This window comes from Acanthopagrus latus, chromosome 12 (assembly GCF_904848185.1).
Source record: "Acanthopagrus latus isolate v.2019 chromosome 12, fAcaLat1.1, whole genome shotgun sequence".
NCBI classification, from domain to species: Eukaryota; Metazoa; Chordata; class Actinopteri; order Spariformes; family Sparidae; genus Acanthopagrus; species Acanthopagrus latus.
In genome coordinates, this window is record NC_051050.1 from 18738844 (window position 1) to 18764180 (window position 25337).

The 25337-nt window shown below is 46.5% G+C and overlaps 1 protein-coding gene across 3 annotated transcripts; it reads right to left on the reverse strand.

Moving 5' to 3' along the window:
- Positions 1–631: 631 nt before the first annotated feature.
- On the reverse strand, positions 632–24123 carry notch1a (notch receptor 1a). 3 transcript variants are annotated; one of them, XM_037116469.1, is made up of 34 exons: positions 23814–24123; positions 22495–22576; positions 15610–15872; positions 14972–15310; positions 13877–13999; positions 13533–13766; positions 13263–13418; positions 12980–13165; positions 12784–12897; positions 11913–12026; positions 11294–11527; positions 11096–11206; positions 9722–9914; positions 9487–9632; positions 9278–9391; positions 8589–8708; positions 8326–8478; positions 8009–8237; positions 7694–7895; positions 7447–7600; positions 7160–7344; positions 6915–7047; positions 6555–6812; positions 6353–6465; positions 5693–6264; positions 5163–5603; positions 4912–5057; positions 4611–4824; positions 4420–4504; positions 4141–4303; positions 3724–4022; positions 3471–3618; positions 3273–3370; positions 632–3174 (listed from the first exon to the last, which is right to left on the reverse strand). In XM_037116469.1, the coding sequence occupies exons 1-34, from the start codon at positions 23869–23871 to the stop codon at positions 1945–1947; spliced, it is 7410 nt and encodes a 2469-aa protein (XP_036972364.1). In that variant the 5' UTR covers positions 23872–24123; the 3' UTR covers positions 632–1944. The 3 variants fall into 3 exon arrangements, with proteins under 3 accessions (XP_036972364.1, XP_036972363.1, XP_036972366.1); XM_037116468.1 differs by having other exon boundaries at positions 4141–4306; XM_037116471.1 differs by lacking the exon at positions 9278–9391 and having other exon boundaries at positions 4141–4306.
- Between the last annotated feature and the right edge of the window lie 1214 nt (positions 24124–25337).

Here is a 25337-nt window from a genome sequence, read left to right on the forward strand (position 1 = left end):
CAGATTTCTACGAGCTGTTTACATCACTGCTCAACAGGCATTTCCTCCTTGAAACAAACACAACTCCTCACATTACTTAATGCAAATAAATGCTGAAATAAGACATCATTTAACCAACAATCAGTTATAAGAGAAAAATTGAAAACATTTGTGTATTAAAACTCTTTTTTTCTTGTTTCCACTCCTGTTAATCATCTAATGAGCACTAATTTTAATGTAGTTACCCTTTGGCGGGATCTGATGAAACTTAGGATGGGAACCAAACTAGCTAATTGTATATTAAATAGCTAACACTAGCTCTATCTCCAACAACCAAAACAATGACATGCTGCTTACACACTGATGCTTCAGTATTATAAAATCTAATGATGTCAGAACAGTCAGGGGGACCACACCAGCACTTTTAACTGTTTAACATATTTGTATTTTTACTTGAGTTGTATTTTTCCGTGCAATACCTTCACTTGTAACACAGTATTTTTACATGTCTATGTTGGTGTGTTTACTTGCATAGAAGATCTGAATACTTTTTCAATCACTACATCCACAGGAACTACAGGTGAGGCAATACTGCTGTCATATACATACTGTTTCAAAGAAGAAAGTTAAAGCAGGAGAGGAAGCAACATAGTAACGCTTAACAGCAGCTTTTATTGAATCAAGACCATTTTTACAAAACATTTTTAATCAGGAAATACTTCTTTGCAAACTACAACTTTGCATGAACATTGATTTTGAATTACATCTTTTCTTAAAAACATCTCTTTTCTCTGAATTAGTTTATAAAACATGACATTTAAACACCTTAAACCACACTCCTTTACAAAGTGCAGGTGATGTTAAAACACACGAAGGTCCCCATTTATTTAACAAACAATGTTCTCCACCTCGAAGACATTTTCTGTTTTTTTTTTTTACTTTTCTTTTTTTTTTTTTTTTACAAGAAATCTCACAAATACATTGCTTTTCTTAGGAAAAACGCATAAAATCACACTGGCACTATCTTACACTGTGGCAAATGTAACATTTCTACTACAGGTCTGCAATTTAACACTTAACAGGTTAAACATGGTAACCATAATCACTGAATTGGGATACAAAATATGAATCAAAGAAACGGTCCTTGCATCACAAATGATCACAAATCAATTATTCAGCACCAGCCCAGACCACCATACCATAAAAATAGGCTCAGGTTGATTTAGACTTACTTTCCACTCTTGAGAAAAGCATCTCTAAACTGATAAAAAAGATATTTGCTTTGTGCTTTTAGGTCCCAAATCTCCGCAGTAAATGACAAGATCTGTGTTTACTCAGTTCAAATATTCTCTTTCTCATTTTCCCAAGAGAGGACAGTGTAGCTAGCAACATCATGACAGGCGACACTTTATATATATATTTGATCATCATCTAACACAGACTCAGTGATAAGACTTAGTGAAATGTATTTCAGTAACAAAACCTGTGTCACTTAGAAGACAAAAGAGGTTAAAATATAATTAATTAATACTGAAAATTTTAAAATAATCTATAAAAGTTGAAAAGAAATCTGTACAAAACGTAATGCAAATCCCAAAAATAAAATGTAGCCGATGCATCAAAAGATTAAAATAAGTCCAGTGAATAAAGCAACACAAGACACAAATAAATAGCCAGTGTACACATCTAGGAGTCTTTTTTTTCTGATACGCACTCCTTTTAAATGGTTTCTAATTTTCCCATACATAACAGAACAAAAATAAAAATAAAAAAGCATAAATATAAAAGCATCTTCTTTAAATTTCAGGTCAAAAAAAGCACATAAATAAATACAAAATTACTAAAACTGTTTTTATCGTTAGTATAAAAACTGATAAAAAAAACAGGAGCAGTCTTGAGACAGGGTTGTCACACTCTGTTCATATATTTCTTTCCGCTAAACAGTTCTGTCCATTTTAAAAGTCTCTACTTAAACTGTTCTGGGATCAGATTCATCTGCGAATGGATACTTGTAGGCGGGCTGGAGATGCCTTCCGACCAATCGGACATGTTGGAATGCGGCGACGAGCTAGACCACTGGTCGGGGGAGCCGGGGGAGGGAGTTAGAAACGGGTGGTCGGGCACCTGTAGCTGGTGGTTGGGTGTGTTGTCCATGGGGCCAGAATAGCTATGTTGGGAGGGAGGGGTGAGGAACTGGTTGCCGAGGATCTGTGTCTCCTGTGGCATTACGGTGTGGATTGGCACAGAGCGGCCTGAGCCGTTGTTTTGCTGCATGTCGGAGCCGTTCAGTTCCATGTTTGGGAAACTCTGGTTAAGGGTCTGCCCAGCCGTGGTGGAGTTTGAGTTCTGGTGCTGGAGCTGCCGCGAGTGAGCCTGCTGCATCATGTGCGTGGACGAGCCGAGGTGGCTGGTCTGCAGGTTCTGGTAGCCCATGATCTGAGACAGGGTGGCAGTACTGACGCCATGCAGAGTACCCATCATATTGTGGGAAATGGGTGGCGCCTGGCTGAAGCTTCCTTGCTGGCCTACGCCTGGGTGCATCCTGGTGAGCCAGTCTAACTGACCTCCTCTGCCTCCACCTACACCCTGACTGTTGGGGCTGGACACCGGCAGGTGGGAGAGACGGGGAGGGTTAGGGTCAAAAGACATGCTCATCTGCCCCATATGGTCTCCACTGCCTTGTAGATGATTTAGAGACATGGGTGGGGACTGCTGGAAGGGTGATGTCATGGGAGGAGAGGCCACATCAGACAGATAACCATGTGGCGACTCGAGGGAATCAACTGGAGAGAGGACAGCTGACGTGTCGAGCAAGTTACCCTTACCATCCAGTGACTTCTTCTTGTTCATCCTATTACCTTTGCCCCCATCCTTCCCTCCTTTTCCTCCGGCACTAAGTTTGCGAACCTTCTTGACAGACAGGTTGGGCTTCAGGTTGCTAAGGTAGTCATTGGGGGAGGAGAGAGGAGGGGATAGGCTGGAGGTGCTCAGGGGACCACTATGGAGCCCGGGGCTCCTGACCACGTTGTACTCATCCAGAAGGCGGACGATGTCATGGTGCATGCGCTCCTGGGCGATATCTCTGGGCAGCTGGTCGAGGTGGTCAGTGATCTCCCGGTTTGCAAAGTGCTCCAGAAGAATTTTGGCGGTCTCGAAACTGCCTTCACGGGCTGCAAGGAAGAGCGGTGTCTCCTCCTGATAAAAATAAACAAAAAAAAGAACAGTTAATCTATTTGGTATCCTACTATGAAAGGTGTAAATACCGCCATCACAGTCACATGATTCTCACAAACCTTGTTGTCTTGCATGTCCTTGTTGGCACCATTCTTCAGTAGCACCACAGCAGCCTCCACGTTGTTTACAGCCGCGGCCCAGTGAAGAGCAGATTTACCTACGGAGGGAAAGGAAGAGGGTTGTTTATGATAACAGCTCAATACAATAGAAGACCTTTCTTCATGGACCGTGGAGATGCTAGATAAAATGTTAGCTACCAGAATCATCGGTGGCATTAGCATCGGCGTGGCAGTTGATAAGCTCCTCCACCATGCCATCAACAGCCAATCGGGCTGCCAGGATCAGAGGTGTTGTTCCATCATGCATGCGGGCGTCAAGATCAGTGGCACGGTTGCGGATTAAAATCTGAAAGGACAAAGACTTGTTCAGTTTGGTGCCTTAAAACTGCTGGATAAACTTTATCAGAAATCAAACTGAGAGATACGAGAGTCCTGTGGAGGAATAAGTCACCTGGAAAACTCCCTGTGCATCTGCGGCCACAGCAGCGTGAAGAGGAGTGCGGCCCATGTTGTCCTGCACGTTGGCGTCGGCGCTGGATTCCAGGAGGCGTTTGGCGGCATCAGATCGGGCGTACCGAGCAGCCAGATGGAGCGCAGTCTCGCCTGTACGGTCAGTCTGGTTGTGGAGGTTGGCGCCCTGGTAAATGAAGTCAGAGATGATTTCTGCAGAGGGATCTTCTTCCTCTTCACTGTTACCGGTCTCAAGTCCTCCGCCACTGCAGGAAGCGATCATCAGGGGAGTGAAACCATCTGAAAGAAGAAGTGAGAGGATTATAGTTCCCAGTCATGTGTCTGTCACTGCGCAGAAGATTACAAAACATTTTAAGGGGTTTTCACGATGACATATAATAAATAATTCTGTACACACCAGGTCCCCTGACATTGACATCCATGCAGTCGTTCTCAATCTCTCCCTGAGGAGGCGTAGGAGCAATCGACGCTATACGTAGGTCAGCTGCGTCCAGATGCTGCTGTGTCCACTTCCTGTGGTCGGTATGATCACACAACTCCAACATGGCCTGCTCCTCGAACTGCTAGAAACACCAGTCATCGCAACATCAGCATCAGTAGCACACATCGAAACAGTTCAGGATAAAACGTTTGGGAAAACATTTAGACAACAGAAGACTGAAACTGTTTGTCTTACCCTGAAGCGCCTGCAATCTGGATCTTCATCATCCCATTCATTCTGATTGTCATCCATAAGATTTATGTCAGAGTTTTTCATAGGCCTGAGGAAAGAGGATGCAGGTTAGTTTAGTCACATGACATTAAACACAAAACACAAATGGTAAAGAACCCTGGTGATTTCTTACTCCACTTTTGAACTCTACTTACTTCAATCCTACAGAATCCTCTCCCAACGGCTCTCTGCGCTTCTTCTTGCTTGGCTCCGACACTTTGAATCCCTCAGGAAACCAGAGCTGGCCGTGCTCTCGTCGCCTCTTGCGAGAGACCAGAACGCCAAGGCAGACAAAACCCAGAGCAGCCAGGCCCAGGAAGACAACGTACATGGGGTAGAGCTCTGAGTTTGGGGGAGTAGGTCTCACACCTGGAAAGATAGTATTTCAACGTTAAGTCATTTTTCAATAATATTGAACATGTAGTTTAAAAAAAGGGCTTGATATGAGATACGTACTGGTGACAGCTTCGATATAGGGAACATTGAGATTCCCACTGGAGGCCAGCGCTCCGAGGAATGCAGCTACATCGGTGGCACTCTGGAAGCATTCAGTTGACTGCTGGTAACACTGGCGGTTGTCAATCTCCAGGTACACCACAGATCTACAAGCAAAAATAAGTGGAAATGTTAACATATTACACTTTCCTGTAATACAAATATGAATATTACTGATATGTTTTTAACTGTGATTTCTCTGTGGTGCCTACCCTTTGACTTGCACAGGATCCAGCTCTCTGCGTTTTCGAGGGCTGACCATGGCTGTCACACTTTCCTTCACTTGACCCAAAACATTAGCCGGCACTGAAGCCCACTCGGGCCAACCATCTGCGGAGCGCTTCAGCACGTTGTGTTTAACCAGGTCCTGTTCGTTGCCGTAGTATGGGAAAATCATCGGTTCCCCTTTGGCATCGCGGCGGAACACCACATTGGTGTGGAGAACGCTGCTGAGGTCTCGAAGGAAGGCTGAGGAACGGTTTTTAAGCTGCTCTGGGGGGATGTGGACCACAAGGACTAAGTGCCCGTCTGCCAGCTTCTCTGGCATGTTGTTGGCACAGTCCAGGCCGTCCCATTCACACTCTGCATTGTTGCAGCCCTGGTCACAGTGGCCGTCAGCATAGTGGTCTTTACAGTACTGGTCATACAGCGGGCTGAAAGAAAGGAGGAGACTGGGTAAATAATCTGTAACTATATGACTCTTACAACTGAAATGTTGTTTTGTTTTGTTTTGGACACTTACTTGCACTGTCCTTCCTGTCCCTGACAATCAAAGCCATCATAGAGACACCCAGGACTGTTGCACTGGCCGTCACACTTCCCATCGTTGAAGTAGCGCCAGCACTGCAAGGCTGCAGAGCAGTTTTGCCAAGGGTCATCAAAATTAAGCGAGCAGTCTCCTCCGTCCCAGCCACAGGCGTGGTTGTTGCACAACGAGTCACAGATGTGGTTCCCCGCCCACTCGTCACACTGAGGAATCTCGCAGCTCACCTCTACTTCCGGAGGAGGGGTGATGTCTCGGCCGAAGCCTCCTACAAAGGAATAATCCAGGATGTGGCACAGCAGGCCGTTGAAATTGCTTGGGCAACTGCACTGGAAGAAAGGCACGTCTGGGGTGACCTGGCAGGTGCCGCCGTTATAGCAGGGGTTGGAGATGCAGAGGCTGTCGGTGGGGGTCTGGCACTCAGGTCCAGTGAAGGTTGGTGGACAGAGGCAGCGTGGGCCCAGGTGGCCTGAGACACATGTGCCTCCATTCCTGCAGTTTAGACTTCCACAGGAGCGAGCGTCATACTCGCAGGAGGAGCCGGTGAAGCCCTACAGAAACAGAGATTGACTGAGGTTATGACACTGTGCTTTGAAAAGCAGAATTATCACTGAAGAGGCATCATTCAGCTGTACTCACAGGAGGACATTTACAGATGAAACCATGAGGCGTGTTACTGGCTACAGCACATGTTCCTCCATTCCTGCAGGGTCTTCCTTTACAACCGTCAAACACCTTGTCACAACGCTGACCTGGACAACAGAAGCAACATGTCAACATTTGCACACAGGCAAGCTACAGTGTTGTTATGTTCTTGTTGCTACAGGATGAAGATCAGTACCTGTGTATCCGGTGCGGCACTCGCAGCGGTAGCTGTTGGTGAGCTGAATGCAGTTGTAGGAGCCTCTCGGGTCACATGGGTCGGACAAACACTCGTTGACGTCACCTTCGCAGCGCTCGCCTACGTAGCCTGCCGGACACACACATTGATAACCTCCGATGCGGTCCACGCACTTGCCGTTGTTGAAGCACTTGGGCTCGTTGGTCAGGGGGTCGGTGGAAGGAGTGCAGTCGTCCAGGTTAATCTCACAGTGGACACCTACCGGAGACAGTAACATTAGGTTAGCGATATTCCCATTTTTGTGCTCATATTTGTTTTTTTTGCAAATGTGCACATACGATACGCTATGCAGGTGTATACCTTGTGTTCCTCTGGGACAGGAGCACTTGTACGTGTTGATGAGGTCGATGCAGGTGCCTCCATTCTGACAGGGCTGTGACTGACATTCATTGATCTCTTTGGAGCAGTTTACACCGTGGTACCCGGGGACACACTGAGGAATCATTGTAGGAATATTGTGTTATTTATTTATTGTTTATGACCAGATTTTGTACATCATATCTGTATATTTCCATGTGATTTAATTCCAGTTTAAATCAACCTACCTCACAACTGTAGCCTCCCAGATAATCAGTACAAACGGCTCCATTCTGGCAGGGATTAGGTGAGCACTCGTCCACTTGTTCCTGGCAGTAACTCCCTGTGTAGCCGGCCTGACAGCGGCAGTAATGTGTGCTTCCAGCATCCAGACATTGGCCTGAGTTCCTGCACAGGTGAGCAACCTCCACCCCTGAAATCATAGAGGAACGAGTTACAGAATATATCAGTCACAGGTTTAAAAGAAAATGCATTATCAACATGATGTAAAATAACTTTTGTCTGGCTTTCATACCTTGCTGCTTGGCTGCGACCTCACAGGAGACACTGGGGATGTCACAATAGAGACCAGTCCATCCAGTCTGGCACTGGCAGGTGTAAGAGGCTCCCTGCTGCCAGCAGGACCCTCCATTTTTACAAGGGGATGAATCACACCAGCGCACAAGATTCTAACAGGAAAACAAAAAAGAAACACTTAAAAAAATAGAACGAATGGAAAAAGCATGAAACCAACACAGAGACAAAAGAGGACATCACCCTACCTGACAGTTGACTCCTGTGTAGCCGTGAGGACAGGTGCACTTGTATGTCCCGTAACTGTCAAGACAAGATCCCCCATTGAGGCAAGGTTTGGAGTCACACTCATTGATATCATACTGGCAGTAGCTTCCAGTGAATCCAGGTAGACAGAGGCAGGTGAAAGCATTGATTCCATCGACGCAGGTGCCACCATTAAAGCAAGAGCTGAAGACACACAAGAAAGAAGAATGTTAAAACATTATAAGATGTGCCTCAGTCTGATTATTCAGTAAAGTTTAACAAGCACAGACAACATTTTGATTATGATGATGAGCTACCTGTCTGTGCAGTCGTTGGTGTTGATCTCACAGTTGATGCCACTGAAGCCAGGCGGGCAGGTGCAGGTGTAGCTGTTGACACAATCGGTGCAGTTGGCACCGTTCTTGCAGGGGTTACTCTCACACTCGTTTATGTCTTGCTCGCATCTGCCACCGCGAAACCCAGGTAGACAGGTGCATGTGAAGCTGTTGATGCCATCGCGGCACAGCCCACCATTACTGCAGGGATCTGAGGCACAAGAAAGAAAATTAAATCACCGTTTTTAATAGTGATGTTTTGAATTGAAGATTAGAAATGGTGAAAGTCTCTTTCTTACTTGGTTTGCAGTCGTCAGTGTCTGTCTCACACTTCTGGCCAGTGTAACCTGGCTGGCACTTGCACTGGTAGCCACCCATAGTGTTATGGCAAATAGCACCATTGCGGCAAGGGCTCTTCACGCATTCGTTGATGTCAACCTCACAAGTTTGACCTTGAGGGGAAGAGAAAGATTGAAGAAAAGTTAGTCACATTGTCCTGAGGGTGGTCAGATTATGGCCATATATGCATGAAGAGGGGAAACAAAAATGAATATGTGGATACCTTGCCACCCTTCAGGGCAGATGCAGGAGAAGCTCTGGTAGTCTTCAGCCTCCTTACATACTCCACCGTTTTTACAGGGTCTGGGGCTGCAGGGTGCCAGCAAGATCTCACAGTTGTCACCTGGCAGAGAAGAGAAAACATCAATGTTGAGACTGTGCTGGTAAGGTGAAAGCAATATTTCAGACTCCAAAAAATCCCATTATATTTGATCTGAGAATCCTGTCAAAGATTTCATTTCGAAGAGTTTCATAAATCCCAGTTTACATCCCACTTCCTTATCCATTTCCATGACGACTTAGCCAAACAGGAAGGCCCTTCCTGTTTCCTGCTATTGTGCGATCACAGACAGGAAACAGGAAGTGGGAATAGGGCTTGGAGCAGGCTCCAGCTCTAGCGTCATGTTAGCCGCCATGGCATGTTATTCCAAAACACACACACACACACACACACACACACACACACACACACACACACACACACACACACACACACACACACACTGTTACAGGCAAATCTTTCCACGCAGAGATGCAAAAAAAGGCATCCCCATTCACTAAAACAACACGAGATAGGATGGGATGAGGCTTCTGTGCGGAAAGTCTAGGATTATCTTTGTATTTTCAGACAAACAGCTGAGTCAGCAGCAAACTACATTCCATCATCCCATGTGTATAAGCTACGAGTCATACCAGTATAGGGCAGCAAACAGTTGCACTTGTATCCAGCCACATCGTCAATGCAGGAGCCCTGGTTGAGGCAGGGGTTGGAGGCACACTCGTTGATGTTAGTTTGGCAGTTAGGTCCTACAGTGGCGGGATTAAAGAGCACACTCAGGTTAGATAGCGGCTGACTAGGCACACACTCACACTGAAAAGTGACAAGAAGGGTTACAACTGACCAGTGAAGCCTGCTCTGCATGTGCAGTGGTACCCGCTGGTCATGTCCTTGCAGGTTCCCCCATTCATGCATGGGTTGGACTCACACTCGTTGTTGTTGATGTCACAGTTTGGGCCACTCCAGCCAGAGTCGCAGGTACATTTATAGCTACAATCAAAGGAAAGTCAAGGTCAGTGGTGTTTTATTCATGCCACTTTTTGCAGCTCATACAACTTAAAGACTGGATCTGTGCTGACCCATTGATGAGGTCCTGGCATCTGCCATGGATACAGGGGTTGCTGCCACACTCATCCACTTGAGACAAACAGGTGGCGTCGTTGTAGCCCTCTGGACACAGGCAGGTGAAGCTGTTGATGCCATCAACACAGGTACCACCATTGTGACAGGGGTTGATGGCACATTCATCGATGTTGATGTTACACATTGATCCTAGAAGGCAATGAGAAACGATTTTAGGACAGTGCAGCTTATATTTTTTTTTTGACAGACGTGAATTGATGAATAACTGCTTTGCCTGAAACTTTGCCCTCCTATGTGGTCTTCTTTGAACCTTTATAAGCTGCTTGCACAGTGCACTGTGTGGCTTTTGGACAATAGAGAGACTCCCTCAACATTCAACAGGCAGAAGCTGTAGCAGCTCCAATGTGTGCCTAGCCTGGCGGCCCCTAGAGGCCCCTTCGCCTCTCCCGCATTGATTGAATGGGGCCCTGTTGAATAGGCAGAAGGAGGGATTCAGCTGGATCTGAGAGGGGGAGGTGCTGCCAAGAGAAGGGGGGGGGGGGGCTGTAGCAGCTCTGCCTATTCACACACATACACACCACCCCCCATCCAGGGAGAACTAACCTCACCCAGGGCTGTTTACAGGGACAGAAGGCCAGACCCTTTTCACACACTGCCGAGTAACAATTAAACCCCCCTCTGATCCCCCTCCTCCTCTGCTCCTCATCAATCAGGAGGGGAGGGCCCAACTGCCTGATCTTCAGTTACAATAGTCCTCTGTCCCTCTGTGTCTCAGTCCCGCCGTGCCCTCCACACTCACCCCGTCAGCACAAAAAGATGGAGGGTAGGAAGAGGAGGAGGGATGCACAGAAGCCTGCACACACACTTGTTCCTCCCTGCCCCCTTTCTAGTATAATCACACAGCCACTACCAGTCAGAACCGGCTCTGTTGGGCCATGAAAGGGAGGAAGACGAGAGTGGTCCATTTGTTGGGCAAAGACTTTGTCACTTTGAGCATGTTACAGGTGAAGTAAATAAGGTGCAACCTATTAATCTGAGATGTTTACCGGATTCGTCATGCAGTTACACTCTAATAAACACCAGCTATGTGATTAAAGGCCTTTTAAAGTATCACCTTACAGACTCTTTCCAGGCTAAACGTCACAGCCTTTTCAAATGGCTAACAAAGTCAGCGTTTTGTGTGTGTGTGTATGTATCAGGTTGGGGACTGTGCTCCTTTATCTAAGCCCCCACCTCCCCCTGACATCCCACACAGGCAATCTGACACCATTGTTCTGCAGGAGTGGACCCGCCAGCCACCTGTCCTACCTGCCCCTCCCAAACCTCAGGGGACCATCCCCCTGCACCTGTAAACTCCACCCAGCACTCACCTGTGTAGCCGGGCTCGCATGCACATTCGTAGCCATTGATTTTGTCGATGCACCTCCCGTAGTCGCAGGGTTTGCTCTTACAGTCGTCCAGGTTGACCTCACAGTTGAAACCTGTAGATTGGACCACATGTTAGCAAAGAGGAAAGTCTCCACATTTTAATGAATCTGACAGAGCTGGATGTTCTTGAAATGTCTCACCTGCTGTGCCTTTGGGGCAGGCACAAATATAAGTGTTCTCCCTGTCCTGACAAGTGCCACCATTCTTGCAAGGCTGGCTGAGACACTCGTTGATGTTGGTCTCACACAGGCGGCCGGTGTAGCCGGGGCGGCAATAGCAGGTGAAGGAGGCCAGGCCATCCTTACAGGTGCCATAGTGGCAGGGGTCGGAGTAGCACTCGTTGACGTCGGTCTCACAGTGCTGCCCTGTGTAACCTTTACCAGAGAAAAGAATAAGTACTTAATAAAATAATCTGGCTTGGAACAGCTTTTTAAGAACAAAATTCAAGCACTACTCTAGCACCTTCAAGGTACAGAAACCAAAATTTCTGTTATCACATCTAATTTGTTATAAATGCAATTGTGAAACATAACTTTGAATTCCTTAATACCTGCAATAACCAATGGGGTTAGTCATTGGTTTGGTTAACTTTGAAAATAAAACACTTGAAATAGTATTTAAAAAGTAATTTTCCAACATTTCAACAAAATTGTTATAAACCCAGGTCGTGAACATTTTCTTTAGGATGGAAACTGGTAAAAATTGAGGAAATTTGCAATGAAATCTTGCACCCAAAAAAACCCAGTGGTTTGATTTTACCTTCAGCACATTCGCAGGTGTACTTGTTGGGGCCATCGGTACATTTGGCTCCATTCTTGCAGGGTGTGCTGGCACACTCGTCAATGTCCACCTGACACAGACTCCCTGAAAAACCTGCATATGCATGAAGAAAAAAAAAGATTGTAACCTTTATTTTTCTGATTACTGTTTTTGTTTTTTAACTAACACATTTGGTTATGTAGTCCTTTATTCTTGAACTGTAGGACTCCAAGATGGACAATTACAAAAAAAAAAAAATACACCTCTAATCCCTTTTGCTTTGTTTATAAGCCTGTTAAATGTTGCATAGTCCAACTTTAATGTGAGAAATCCCCCTAAAATAATGTAGCTCGTTATAGTCTGAATATCACGGCTACACTGTGCATAATGCACAGAAAAGCTCATTTGCATCTGAAGTAGGTCCGCAGGACACTGAAGGTCCAAACAAACCATTCCTCAACACTTCCTCCACCTCCACCACCCTCCTCCTCCTCCTCCTCGGCTCTTACTGTGCAGTGAAATCTCTCTTTCAAATCAAAACACAATGGCCTCCAGCTTACCGGCCATAAACCAATCCCTGCCCCCAAATTTTGGCGCTAAGCTCTTACACAAACTCCCGCTGTGCCCGCCAAATATGCTAATGTTTCCGCAACCTGATCTGCTCTGTCCCTTCCACAAGCAAACCTTTTGGTGACACTATTAGTAGAAGTAAATAATTCACATTCAATCTGTGTGCCATATATGGCGTGCTATACTCATTAGCAGCTAGGTTGATGATCCACCCCTTTATAGCCTCTTCTATGCTCTCATTGTCCAGGACCCTATTACTTTCACTCCATTATCTCTATCCGCCTGACTTATATTTTCTCACCTTTTGGGCACTCGCAGTGGAAGGAGTTGATCTTGTCGACACACTTGCCATTGTTGAGACAAGGCTGGCTGGCACACTCATCTGTGTTCATGTGGCAGAACACACCCTCGTATCCTGAGATTGAAAGAGTTATTAGTCAGATGTATTTTCTCAATGTTTAATGACGCTCTTAAATCACAAGGATTCATCCGTTTACCTGGCATACAGATGCAGTGGAACCCTCCGATCTGGTCCAAGCAAGTGGCATCGTTATGGCAAGGATTAGACATGCATTCATTGACGTCCATCTCGCAACGAGGGCCTTCATATCCTTGAAGACACTTGCACTGGAAGGAGCCTTTGGTGTTGAGGCAGCGGCCGCCGTGTTCACAAGGGTTGGCACCTACAACAATCGACATTTAAGATACAAGTTGTCATACATGTTCAGTCATGTTTGTGCAGGCAAATGGTATATAATCGAATTTCTGAACTCAGCATACCGAGGGAGCACTCGTCAATGTCCAGGTTGCAGGCTGACCCAGTGTAACCTGGAGGACATGTGCAGATTGCCTTGCCATTGACTGGGTTGGTATCACAGTTGGAACCCTTCTGACATGGGTTGCTGATGCAGGCGTCATCAAGGTGGCACAGCAAACCTGCAAGCACAGCGAGAACAATTCGTCATCAAGCTTTACCATCATATATTGCACCTTCATCACTTCATTAGGAACATCATCTCAGTGTGCAGTTCGTCTGGGTCGGAGTCGTACCTGTGCGCCCATGAGAACACTCGCAGAAGAAAGATGCCACGCGGTCATGGCAGGTGGCACCGTGGTAACAAGCTGCACTGGCACAGTCGTCAATGTTCTCGCTGCAGTCGTCGCCCGTCCACCCGTTGACGCAGACGCAGTGGTAGCTGCCATGAGTGTCATGGCAAGTTCCTCCGTTCTGGCATGCGTTGGGCATCAACTCGCACTCATCCACGTTTTCTGTGCAGTATTGACCTGATAGGACAGTTAGCACAGTGTGAAGGCAAGTTTATAACTTTGCACTTTGTTGTACTGATTTCATTTCTAAGTTTGCAAAAAGGTCAGTGATCTTAGCGAAAGCTAACCTGTGTAATGTGGTGGGCATTGGCAGTTGTAGGTGTTCACACCATCCACACACACGCCACCATTCTGGCAGCCGTGACCTGGGCAGTCGTCGATGTTGTGCTCACAGTGCTGACCTGTGAAGCCTGATGAACAGAAAGAGAACAAAAAGAGACAACATATGAGAAGCTGAGGAGCGTAAAAGACACAGAAAAAGACCTGGCAACATTTTTGTTTTAGTTAATAATCACACCACCTCTTCCTCTCCTTATCACTCTGCACTTTTAAGCTCCAGATAAGCTCTCCACATCCTCGTGGCAGATTGTTTTAATGCCAGATGACAGTGCAATTTATCTCCTCCTCAAACATCAAAGGATTGAGTGGGTGTTTTACAGCCGCGATAGTCTGATTAACTATCAACCCGCAGCTCTGCAGGTGCCCGTGCAGCTTCGCTATCTTGCCGCATTCCAGCACGGACACCCACAAGAGACACACAGCATGGGTTAAACTTTAACACACAGCCCCACAATATCCCTCATTCATCTGCATATCTAAACAACTTGCTCTTTGCTCAATCAGACAATAACACGGCCGACAAGCTGAAAACTTACATATGACCAAATATTGAACCGTTTAAGAGAGATAGAGATGTGCTCGTAAAATGTGGTTTGGAAGAGGGAAAGTTTCTACACAGCTCTAACAGCAGTGACCACAATTGCCCAAGATTAACCAAAGTTTTATACAGCTCTACGACCGATTTTGGTGCCAACACAATAAAGATGGCAAACACACAAGCTCATATTTGTGTGTGTGTGAGACCTCATGAATAGGGTGTGTATATCTATACATTGATGTGTATTGAGAGGCCTCACTGGTGATTATCAGAAGGAAACGTCTGTGTGACTGCATCCTGCCAGTGAGAAGGCTGGCAGAGCGAGATGGGAGGGGAGGGGGCTAACCACTCAATCAGACTTTACTACAACAACAGACTGGTTTTCAGGTCAACTGATGTAACAGGTAAAACAACAAGTGTGTAATGTGTTGCTGCTCTAGCCATCCCCAACTTCATGTCTACAGAAAAACTGCTTACTTATGCGCTGATGTATAATTTGTGTTACCTGGCAGGCAGCTGCAGTCATAGGTGGTGTCCCCCTTCTGGACACATGTGCCTCCGTTGTGGCACGGCGAGGGGCTGCATGGCATGTAGGGGGTCTCGCAGTGTTGGCCGGTGTACTCCTGAGGACAGCGACAGTGGTACGAGCCCACCTCGTTCACACACACCCCGCCGTTCAGACAGGGAGAGGGAGACTGGGCGCACTCGTTGACGTCTTGCTTGCAGGTTTGACCGTGGAAGGCGGGTGGGCAGGTGCAGATGTAGGTGGAATCGAAGGCAGAGCACTGGCCGCCATTTGCACATGGGTTGGAAGCGCATGGGTTGGCGAGCTGGCATGATTTACCTTGGAAACAAAATGACAGGTCATTAAAGGTGCAATATGTAAGAAGTGTCCACCTGTTGTATGCATATTAAACAAATTGGGGGCAGCATATCACAAGAGTTAACTGCTGTCAACTGAAGCTGCAGTTAGCCAGTTAGCTCAGTTAGCTGTGCAGCTAGCAGTCCTTATTCGTTATTCTTACACATTCTGTTTACATTTTTAATAGAAGTTTTGAATGTTCTCAACCAAATTTCTGATGTATTGCATCATTTTATGGTGAAATATGGTGAAAAGATAACAGATAACTTTTTTCTACATACCTGACCACCCAGGTGGGCACCGGCAACGGTAGGCAGTGAGGGTAATGAGATCACACGTTCCTCCGTTGCGACATGGGGAGCTCATGCAGGCATGGTTGGTGGGGGTCAGGCATAGACGGTCGGTGAAACCCAGGCGGCACACGCAGCGGAAATCAAATGTGTTGCCATGGGAGACTGCTCGGCATTCGCCACCATTCCGGCAGGGTGAAGGGCTGCAGGGGCTTGGATGCTGGCAGCGGTTGCCTACGAAGTCACTGGGACACCTGGGAGAAGACAGAAGTAGAGATAATTAGAAAACAAGGGTCTTTTTTTCGCTAAAATCATGGGAACAATTATCCAAACAAAAGGGGACTAAGAGGAGGGGGGAGAGGAAGGGGGGAGTAAAAGTTTCCCGCCCAGGAAAAGTCCCACTGGAGCGCGACGGGGACGGCGTGTTGTTCTAGTGTGTCTCTCTGGATTAGACTCCCTCAGAACCTTGAAAACACATTCTGCTGGGACAACAGACGCCACAAAATAGTCTAGCCGTAGCAGCCCCGTTCCCATCTACCTTTCACCCCTGCGCTGTCCACACTCATCCTGAATGACCGTAGAGATCAAGGGGACTGTGCCGGCTCTGGATGTCTAGGCCCTAAGCCCCTGGGTGCTTCCCTCCCTATCCAGACTAAGGATGGAAGCTGCTACAGTCACATAGCTCGAACTGGCTGATTGTGAGGACATAGAAACCAAAGGGGGACAAAAAGCTTGTCAAAGATGACGACCCTTTTGCAGCGCCAGGGTGTTTTTTTCAGTATGACTAGTATTGATGCAGCCTTTATGTAACAGTCCTGTCTGTCACATGTGGATGCATTTAAAGTCAGAAAAAAAGTGTGTTTATGTTTGAATTGGGGCTTGTGTGAGTGTCTATGTGTAAGGGACGGCATCTGTTGGCCTCCAAGTATCTCCACAGGGAGCAGGTGCGCATGTTAATGAGGGCAGCTGTTGGACAGGACTCCTCCTCCTCCTCCTCCTTCCCCCCCTTATCCCTCCTCCCTCCTTCCCTCCCCTCTGTCCCCTTGTCAGATGGGGGTACTGACAAGCCAACCTCTCCTCCGGGGACATAAAGAACCCATGTGAAGTCAGCTGTTGCAACTTCTGTCTCCTCAACCTCTCCCGTGAACCACCGCACTTATTCTTAATTCCACTCCTCCTTACCTGTTCCTGTTTTTACGACTGTTCCTACCCTCTCCCTGTCTGTGCCATTTGACTCCGCTTTTTCTCCCCTGTGTTGACTTTTTACAAGTCCCTGCAGTTTGCTTTTTACAGCGTTTCCCCTTAAGTCACACGGGACTGCTGAGAACTCCCCTGTTGACTTAGTTAGGTGAGACCAATCAGAGCTTTTTAACAGTCTCGTGTGCCCAACAGGGAGCCCAGACAGCTCCAATTGGCAGAAGATTGTAAAACAATTTGAGGAGGCTTTGAAGTTTGCCTGCTTCCCATTTCACACACTGAATAATCACTGTTTCAGGTTTAAAATCCTCGCTCCACAGCTTCATGAAACAGATGTCATTATTGATGTGTGTGTGCGCTCGTGTGTGTGCGTGTGTCATCCCACGCTAACTAACTGTAATAGATCCTCTTTGTCCTGAAGTCAGCCTGCCAGGAGATAAAGATCCACCCACATGCTGAAAGGCTACGGAGCACACACCACGGCAACAGGTCTCTCCCAGCGAAGCAATGTCCCCTCAGGCCGGAGCAGATGCTTCCCCGACCTCTGACCCCAAACACTTTTGTGACTGTGGGGACGGCCTCTTTGCCTTCTTTCCCCTCTCTCCTCTCTCCCCCGCTGGGCCTGATCTACCATCTGCCACTCTGGGGGTGACTTTATCCTCCGACACAAAACCAGCCCAGCAGTGCGCTGGAAATGCCACCGCTGTGGAAAATGTTATGTAAATGGCCGAGGGCGGCGTACAGTAATTATGTGCGCGAGTGTGACATCTATACTCTTGTTCCTTCTTTCATGTTGCTTATGAAAGTATTACACGACTGTCTCTCTTCTCAATCTCCTCAACACTCACTCCCCCCACCCCCGGTTTCTCCTTAAGTGGCCATTTGTTCCTGCCGCTTCCTCCTCATTTATTTTGTCTAGTAAGCTGATGTCCCCAATCATCAGCCAAGGTCTGACCCCTGAGGTCCACATCTGTCGGACAGACCACGAACAGAACAGAACAGAACAGAACAGAACAGAACAGAACAGAACAGGACAGGACAGGACAGGAACGAACTGAGAATCTTTGAGAGGGAATGAGAAATGAGAAATGTACTGGGTGTGGAAAGATCCTGAGTCAGACCAAAATGACTGATCTGAACTTTACAAGGATCGTGGGTTTGATACTGCAGGAGCAGATCAACAGTGAGTTCATTCTTAGTAGGAGTTCCTGAAACTGTACTTTCCCAACATTATCAAGTAGCAAAGGAATTTGTTGGATCTTGCAAAACCAAATAGCTTTCACAAGTGTCAAAGAGAGGGGTCATAAAGAGATCATTTTGGTAGTGATTAAGCTATTTCCTGTCTCGCAGGGGCAGAGATTTATGAGGGTCAGTTGCAGTGATGGGGACTGAGCACCTGCTTGACTAATGACCGTGAGATCACTTTCACGCTTAAAATACACAAACACACAGTTTCGACACTTCAAACACCTTAGCGGTAGGGAACTCCATAGCCAACCCGAGGCAAAAACACCTGCCTGCCACTCCACTTCTCTCGATGGTTATCAGTGACAACACATCTGCTAAAGTACATGTAGCCTGGAGTCGATTACACAGGTAACCATGAATCAGGTCGCTGCATATCATCTCTTCTTCCCATTCTTTCCGAGACAAAAAAAGCATGCACATGTTTCTGTAGTGCAACACTGACCTGCCAGAGGAGTTGGTGTTTCTGCATTTGACAGCCTGTGCTGATGTCTGTGAACTTTCAGCACCCACTCAAGCTAAATAGCCTCTTATCTCTGTGCTCTGACAGTGTGCTTTGATCACCCCGCTCTGAGGATCTCCAGACTCACAGTACCCTGATCAGATCCAGTCCTGGTCCACCCCGTCCAGTAGCTTGTTGAGGCTACTCTAAAAGTTCTTAAGCGTGAAACTCAACATCTAGTTTAGACACCCTGGTCCATCAGCCACTTTCAGTATCAGAGGGGCTCTGGCATGTAGGGAATGGGCCCAACCAGGGGAGTGGCAGCCTTAGCTGCCTGAGCTTAAACCCCAATAAAAGCCCAACCGCAGCAGGAACACTTGACCCAGTCATGCACTTGTATACTTCTGATTCGCTTAAGCCCACATGGAGCTGAGCTTTAACAGAGACCTGCTCGGTAATCCTATAGGAGGACAAATGAAGAGCGGCATTCCTTGAGGGAGAGTGGAACATCTTTTTAGCAGTGCTCTGGTCGCTCCAGACGGCCTTTATGTGCGAGACATTTTATCAGCAATATGCAATACCAGACAGCTCTGTGCAAGGTCGGAGAGGTCCGATCACACCAAGCACTGCAGACTTTCACTCAATTTTAATGTCTCGGGTCTATTTCTGTCAGACCTTCTTGCAGTATTCGAGACATGTAGCGAGACGGTTGAGATGTTTTCTGAGTTTATTATTAACAGTCACCTCAGACCAAAACAGTGTCTATTTCAGCAAAGCAGTCAGTCAGTCATGCAACGGGGGAGTTTAGGTCAACAACCTTTCAACTTCACTATGCCCTCATTACTGTCTCACAAGTGGAAACTAAATTTGACTCACACAAGTCTGTGCCCTTACACGATTTTAAGCAGCGTACCACTCCATGGGAAACAGGAAGCCCCAGACCTTCAGATAACCTCTTAGTTCACAGAACTATGACCGAGTGCTTCCCCATTACGGCGGCTTGTTGTTGTTTCCGTGTGTCTAGTTGCCCACCACAAACTGTACAAGTACACTTTCATGTCTGGACAAACTTCTGAGTTCCCCGAATCTAAAGTATGTGACCAAGTCTGTGAAAATTTCTATTCCCCATTCAAGTTTGAAGGATTGAAAAAAATGTTTCTGTTTTAAAAATAAAAAAAAACAACACAGCTAGCTTAAAGTGGTAAATATATATTAAGTCAAAGTTAGCCAATAAGAAAAAGGATATGATATTTGTGGCTGAAGCTAAACTCTGCCTGGCTGTTTCCTGCATTCAAAATCAGTTTTGATGAACAAACATCTTGCTGGTTTCGTTTGTCACCTCACGTAAATTAACACACAATTAAGTAATTAGCAAACTAAACCGATCTAGCTAGCTACTCTGTTTAGCAGATCAAGATAGCAGTGGGTAGCCATCAGAGCATAATGACGAGCGGAATTCACATTTTTGCACAGCTAAGTAATTTTCAAATCACATATTTGAAGTGTTGCATTGTAAATGAATGTTGTGTGTTGATTTCACCATATCAACAAATGAAGATGAAAGGCTAGAATGTGATTTGCTAGTCTGTGTTTTCCCCTCACATGTCCTGATGTTGTCCAAAGGCAGCGTTGAGGTTATATGTGTGATACTCTAGGCTAAGATGATGTTGCAAAATAACATGCCTTAAATTAAGATTTACTGGACAGCCTGAAAACTTCCCTTTGTAGGCTACTGTGAGCTCCTCGGGAGAAAAACTGAGCCCAATCAATGTCAGAGAGATAAATATACATCAAGAAAACAAAACAGGACACAAGCCAGTTCCTGTTTTTAGACATGATCTGTATTGAAAAGATTTAAATTAAGGGTGACTAATTTTAGAACCAGGAAGGACAGAAAACATCCTTTCAGCAGGAAAAGGGAACTGTAGAACCAATTTGGTCTCAACACAGGCTTAATCCCGCTAAACCTGTCCATAAGACATCTGATTACCACAGTTTACACCGAGCCTAACCTTGTTCTCTATGCCAGCATGTGATTTCACTCTCTGTTCTCCCACTCGTGGGAACGGTGCTGGAAGAGGATTTAAATCTGCTTTACCACTCAAATCTGTGTCACCATATGCTCACAGCGAAAACCACAACATGACTCACTGGTAACTATGCAAACTGAATGCGTGGGTTCGAAGTATTTTAAGCTTTTGTCACTAAATATGACTGTGTATGTTAACCTCAATCGCCCATAATCTGAATGCGGGGCATTGCTTTTTTGGTCTGGTTTTCCTTGGTGCAAACACATTTCCCCAGGTGGACTTTCCAGCTATGTCACTACACACTTTCGATCTGTAATTTCCAGTTAATGGGGCAAAAAATTCAGATATTTAAATTTAAATTTTAAATTTAACATTTTTCAAAATTTAAAAAAAAAACATCATGGGAAGCCTCTTCCCCGTACAGACGCTACACTCTGACCCCTGATGCACTGGTGCTGAATCTCCCAGCGCACCCGTGACTGATGGCTGCCCCGGCTTGGCAGGGATGAATGATTAATGGGAGGAAAACCAGGGAGGAAGAGCGGCCGCGGGTGGGTGAAGTGATGCTCTTATCCTGTCTGTTTTTAATTGGAGCGAGCAGAGATGGAGACCACAATAACAGCTTTGTGGAGGCGGAGGGAGAGTTTTCTGTGCACGAGTGTGTGCACACGTGCGGGAGTCTGTGTGAAGGTCTGTGTGTGTGTGTGTGTGTGTGTGTGGAGTGTGCAGATTAGATATTGGTGGCCCTGGGCGAGCAGCAGCATGGCCTCCTCAATGGCTCCCCCTTGTCCCTTCAGAGCAGAGAAGCGCCTGCCATGACCACATGCCCCGGGGGTAAAGCCAGGCCACCCCTGAACTTCTTTACAGTTGGACAGAAATGATGCCACAACTGGAAACCACAGAAAACTTCGAAGTCCTTCAACTCTAATGACTGGCATCTTCCTTCCACCTCACCTTTGAACAAGAGTGTTCGAGGGGAATCAGCAGGCTCACAGGTAGGAATAAAGGGAAGGTGTTTGTGCCCACGAGCAATTCAAATCAATCCACGGCCCGAACAAATGGCCCTGCAACCTGCCCCTCTGTCCGTTCCCACTTGTTTGCCTTCGAATTTCTGCACTTTATTCCAATTAATCTCACTCTCTTGACATCCAATCCAATTACATTTCACAGCCATCTGGCTTTCTAATGGAGATCATAAGCGGGTGAGGTGGGGGTAGGTAGAGGGGAGGGGTGCGTCCATTCACAAAGCAGGAGACAAGCCTCTTGTAGGGAGGAGGAGGGGGTGGGGGGGTTGTGGCAGGGGTTTGGTGTGTGTTGTGGTGTTTGGGGTGGCTGTGGCATGATGGGAAGCCCCACTCAGATTAGTCACACAGCATTATTCTGACTGCAGGACAATGGGTGACGGGCGGCGGGCGAGCCCCAGCTGTCGCCCATGAAAGGACAGAAAAACAAGATTTAGGACTGGACGCGTCCTCTCACTTTGCTGCTGAAGGGGTCTTGCATTCATTAACAGGCCAACCGATGAGGACGGGGGGGGGCTTTTGTCCAGCTACCCCTCTCCTCACCTCTCTGGAACTGCGCTCTCCTTTTTTTTCCATTCTCCTTCTTATTTCTTCACTTCTTAAACTCTTTTCTTTTTCAGGGAATGTGTGCAGCCTCGCGGAGCAATGCGGCTCCTGCAGGGGTATACAGGGGCACAACCAGCGCAGAGGGAACTCAAGGGCCCCCGGTTGCTGGGCACAGGGGCCGCTCAAAGGCTGGAATGAAAGGGGGGAATACGCGGTGGCTTTCTTTTCCGAGCAGAAAAAAGAAAAGAATAGAAAAGCACTTTCAAGTACCGAAATTACACTACGCTGCACATGTAAGGCCGCTCGAATTCCGAAACAGGGGCACAAATGAAACGCAGGGAAGTGTTGGTGGTCTGCAGCATGGAAACATCTGGCGCTTCACGTCGTTACTTACTTGCATTCTCCATTTCCATTGGAGGTGGCTTCACACCATCCTCCGTTCAGGCATGATTCAGTGGGCAGGGAGCATTTTAGACCTGTTGAGCAAATGAAAAATATTAGAAACACAACAAACGTGGAAGTCCAGACTGTTAAACAAGATGTGAGGATTAAGGGGGATTAAGCAAGAGTTTGGAAATATTGGAGGGAAGTTATCCATCAGGGCGATTTTGGAATACATCTTAAAATTCATCTTTAAATTCTAATAGGCATGCTGAACTTTAATTGATTTGTTACACACTTGTCCGCAGGGGACATTTGGGGAGCCCCGTTGTGGACACCGGTGAGGCCAGAGCGCGTGGTGCGTGGCTTTTTTTTTTTTTTTTTTAAAGGAGGGGGAGGGAGGGTGTGTGGGGAGGAGGGGGGGAGCGCACGCTTTTGCGGGGGAAAGCGCAGCAGCTGCGGGGCTCAGATGCGGGACAAAAGAAATCAGAGTCCAGCACGAGCCATAAAACACTCTCCTCGGGCATTGTTTACCGGCAGACGGGAATAACAGCACCTCCTCCACCCCCCTCACCCCGCACACACAGTCCACCCGGCACTCACAACACTCTCCCACACATGCAGACAAAAGGTGTCCCCCCCCTCCCTCGCGTACCCCCACCCCTTTGCCCCAACACACGCACCAGCATCCATTATCTCCCCTGTTATTTAAAACCGGTTCTCAGAACAATTTCTTTTTTAAAAAGTTGGTCGAGGCCTGCATCCAAATATCATTTTAAAAACCCAGAACAACCAATTAAAGGCGAAATGAGCAGTGAAACTCGTGAATGTTGGTGCATTTAAGTTTTTGCTGCATTAGAGGTATCAAAGGTCCGCCACACTGGCAGGCCTGTCGCCGGTCTGTGGACACCAAATGAACAGTTAACGTGCGTAAAATAACTTTCACAAGCTGCTGCGCGCTGCAGCCGAGCCAGAGCGCACCGCACCGCAGCGCAGCGCCAGGCTGCTGCACTGGTACTGAATCCATTCCCACGACCGAGAGGAGCTCTTAAAATAACCCAGTAAAAAAAAAAAAAGTTTCCAGCAGATTTACAAGAACCTTCAGGTCTCTAATCATCAGCTGCACACAAACACACACACATCTCTGTGTACACATAAACACAGATATTGATCATGCACTAACTTCTCCTAAACTTTTCCTCGCCAGCCTCTGCAGAGGAACAAACACAAACACACACACACACACACACACACACACACACACACACACACACACACACACACACACACACACACACACACACACACACACACACTCTCTCATCAGTTTACCTTGTGAGATGACGATCGCAGGAATCAGAAACGTTAGTATCACAAAGAAACGATACATTCCTCCTCTTCAACTTCACAAATGTCGTTGACTCCCACGTAGGGTTGGCATAGATCCGCAGTTTGGGAGGTTTTACTCCAGATGTTGGCTTGAAAAAAAAAAATTAAAATAAAATAAATAAATATCCCAAATAAATAGATACGAGAGGTAAATCCAGCACGGAGAGAGACACGGAGTTGTGGCGAAAGTCTTCAGGAGGTCTCAGTTCATAGATGTTAACCTGGTGCTTTCCGCGTTCTCAATGAAATCTGCAGGCAACTCTACAAGTTCCTCCCACTCCTCCACCCGGCCTCCCCCCGCACCATCCCCCCCCGGCCTCCTCCTCCTCGGGCCAGATAAAAGCTCTCTCTCTCTCTCTCTCTCTCTCTCTCTCTCTCTCTCTCTCTCTCTCTCTCTCTCCCTCTCTCCACAGGCTGCAGGAGGAACAAAAAAAACTGTCACGTAGTAGATATTATTATTAACATTAAAGAGAGAGGTGGAAAATAACTAAGTGCATGTACTCATGAACTGCACAACCTAAAATTTTTAAGAAGCACTTTTTTTACTCAATTCCCACATTTATCTGTCAGCTCTGGTTTGCTTATAAGACTGTACATATGGTCAGCTTGTGACATAAATTAAATTAAGTATATCGAACACTTGAAACTAGCTCCATCGTGACCGAATACAGCAAAAAAGTGCCAATTGTGCATTTTTTCACCATAAAAATCAGATTATTATAGAGTAACGTTGTAGTATAACAGCGGCTCATGTTCCTGTGTGGAGTACTTTTACTTTTAGTAGATGTGCTGATATTACACATGTACTTTTACTTAAAGGGTAGATTCACCCAAAAGTTAAAATTCAGTCTGTTTTTTCACACCCTCATGCTGATTGGAAAGTCGGGTGAAGTTTTCACCGAACATTTCTGGAGCTTCACGTCAAAACAGCATTGCAGAACTCTCCTAAACAACTGATGTAGATGGGGACTTGTTTTAAAACATAAAAAAAAAAACAGAATAAAGGGCTCCATACAGCTCGCCTGAGTCCGTGGAAGCCCCAAGATCCCAAACTGATTTGAAAAGACAATATTTACATTCTCGCCTCTCTCACTGCCTGCAAACACTTTGAGCTTTGCAGCTGCAGTGAAGATATCAGTTTTAAAAAAGGGTGTTAATAACATCCTTTTAAATCCATTTCGAACATTTGGTCTATTTCAGAGATTTGGATTACACCAGGCAAGCTGCATGGAGCCATTGTATGTTTCTTTTGCACTTTAAAAACAAGTCCCCATCGACTCGTTGTTGTTTAGGAGAATGATGCATTGCATTTTGCTGTGAAGCCCCAGAAAATCTTTTGTGGATGACCAAACTTCACCTAACTTTCCATCAGCTTGAGTGTGATTAGTTAGTGACTGAATTTTCATTTTTGTGCGAACCTGTCCTTTAAGGAAGTTGCAGTGGAGTTTTTTTGGTGTCACTACTTTA

What these genes read in the sequence shown, in the direction of transcription:
- notch1a (XM_037116468.1), bottom strand. Translation starts at nt 23,871, where the DNA reads ATGTATCGTTTCTTTGTGATACTAACGTTTCTGATTCCTGCGATCGTC. An exon ending in CACCTGCGAATGTGCTGAAG is followed by an intron (nt 11,528 to 11,912) that starts GTAAAATCAAAC and finishes TCTCTGGTAAAG; the next exon opens with GTTACACAGGGCAGCACTGT. An exon ending in CACTGACGACTGCAAACCAA is followed by an intron (nt 8,238 to 8,325) that starts GTAAGAAAGAGA and finishes CTTGTGCCTCAG; the next exon opens with ATCCCTGCAGTAATGGTGGG.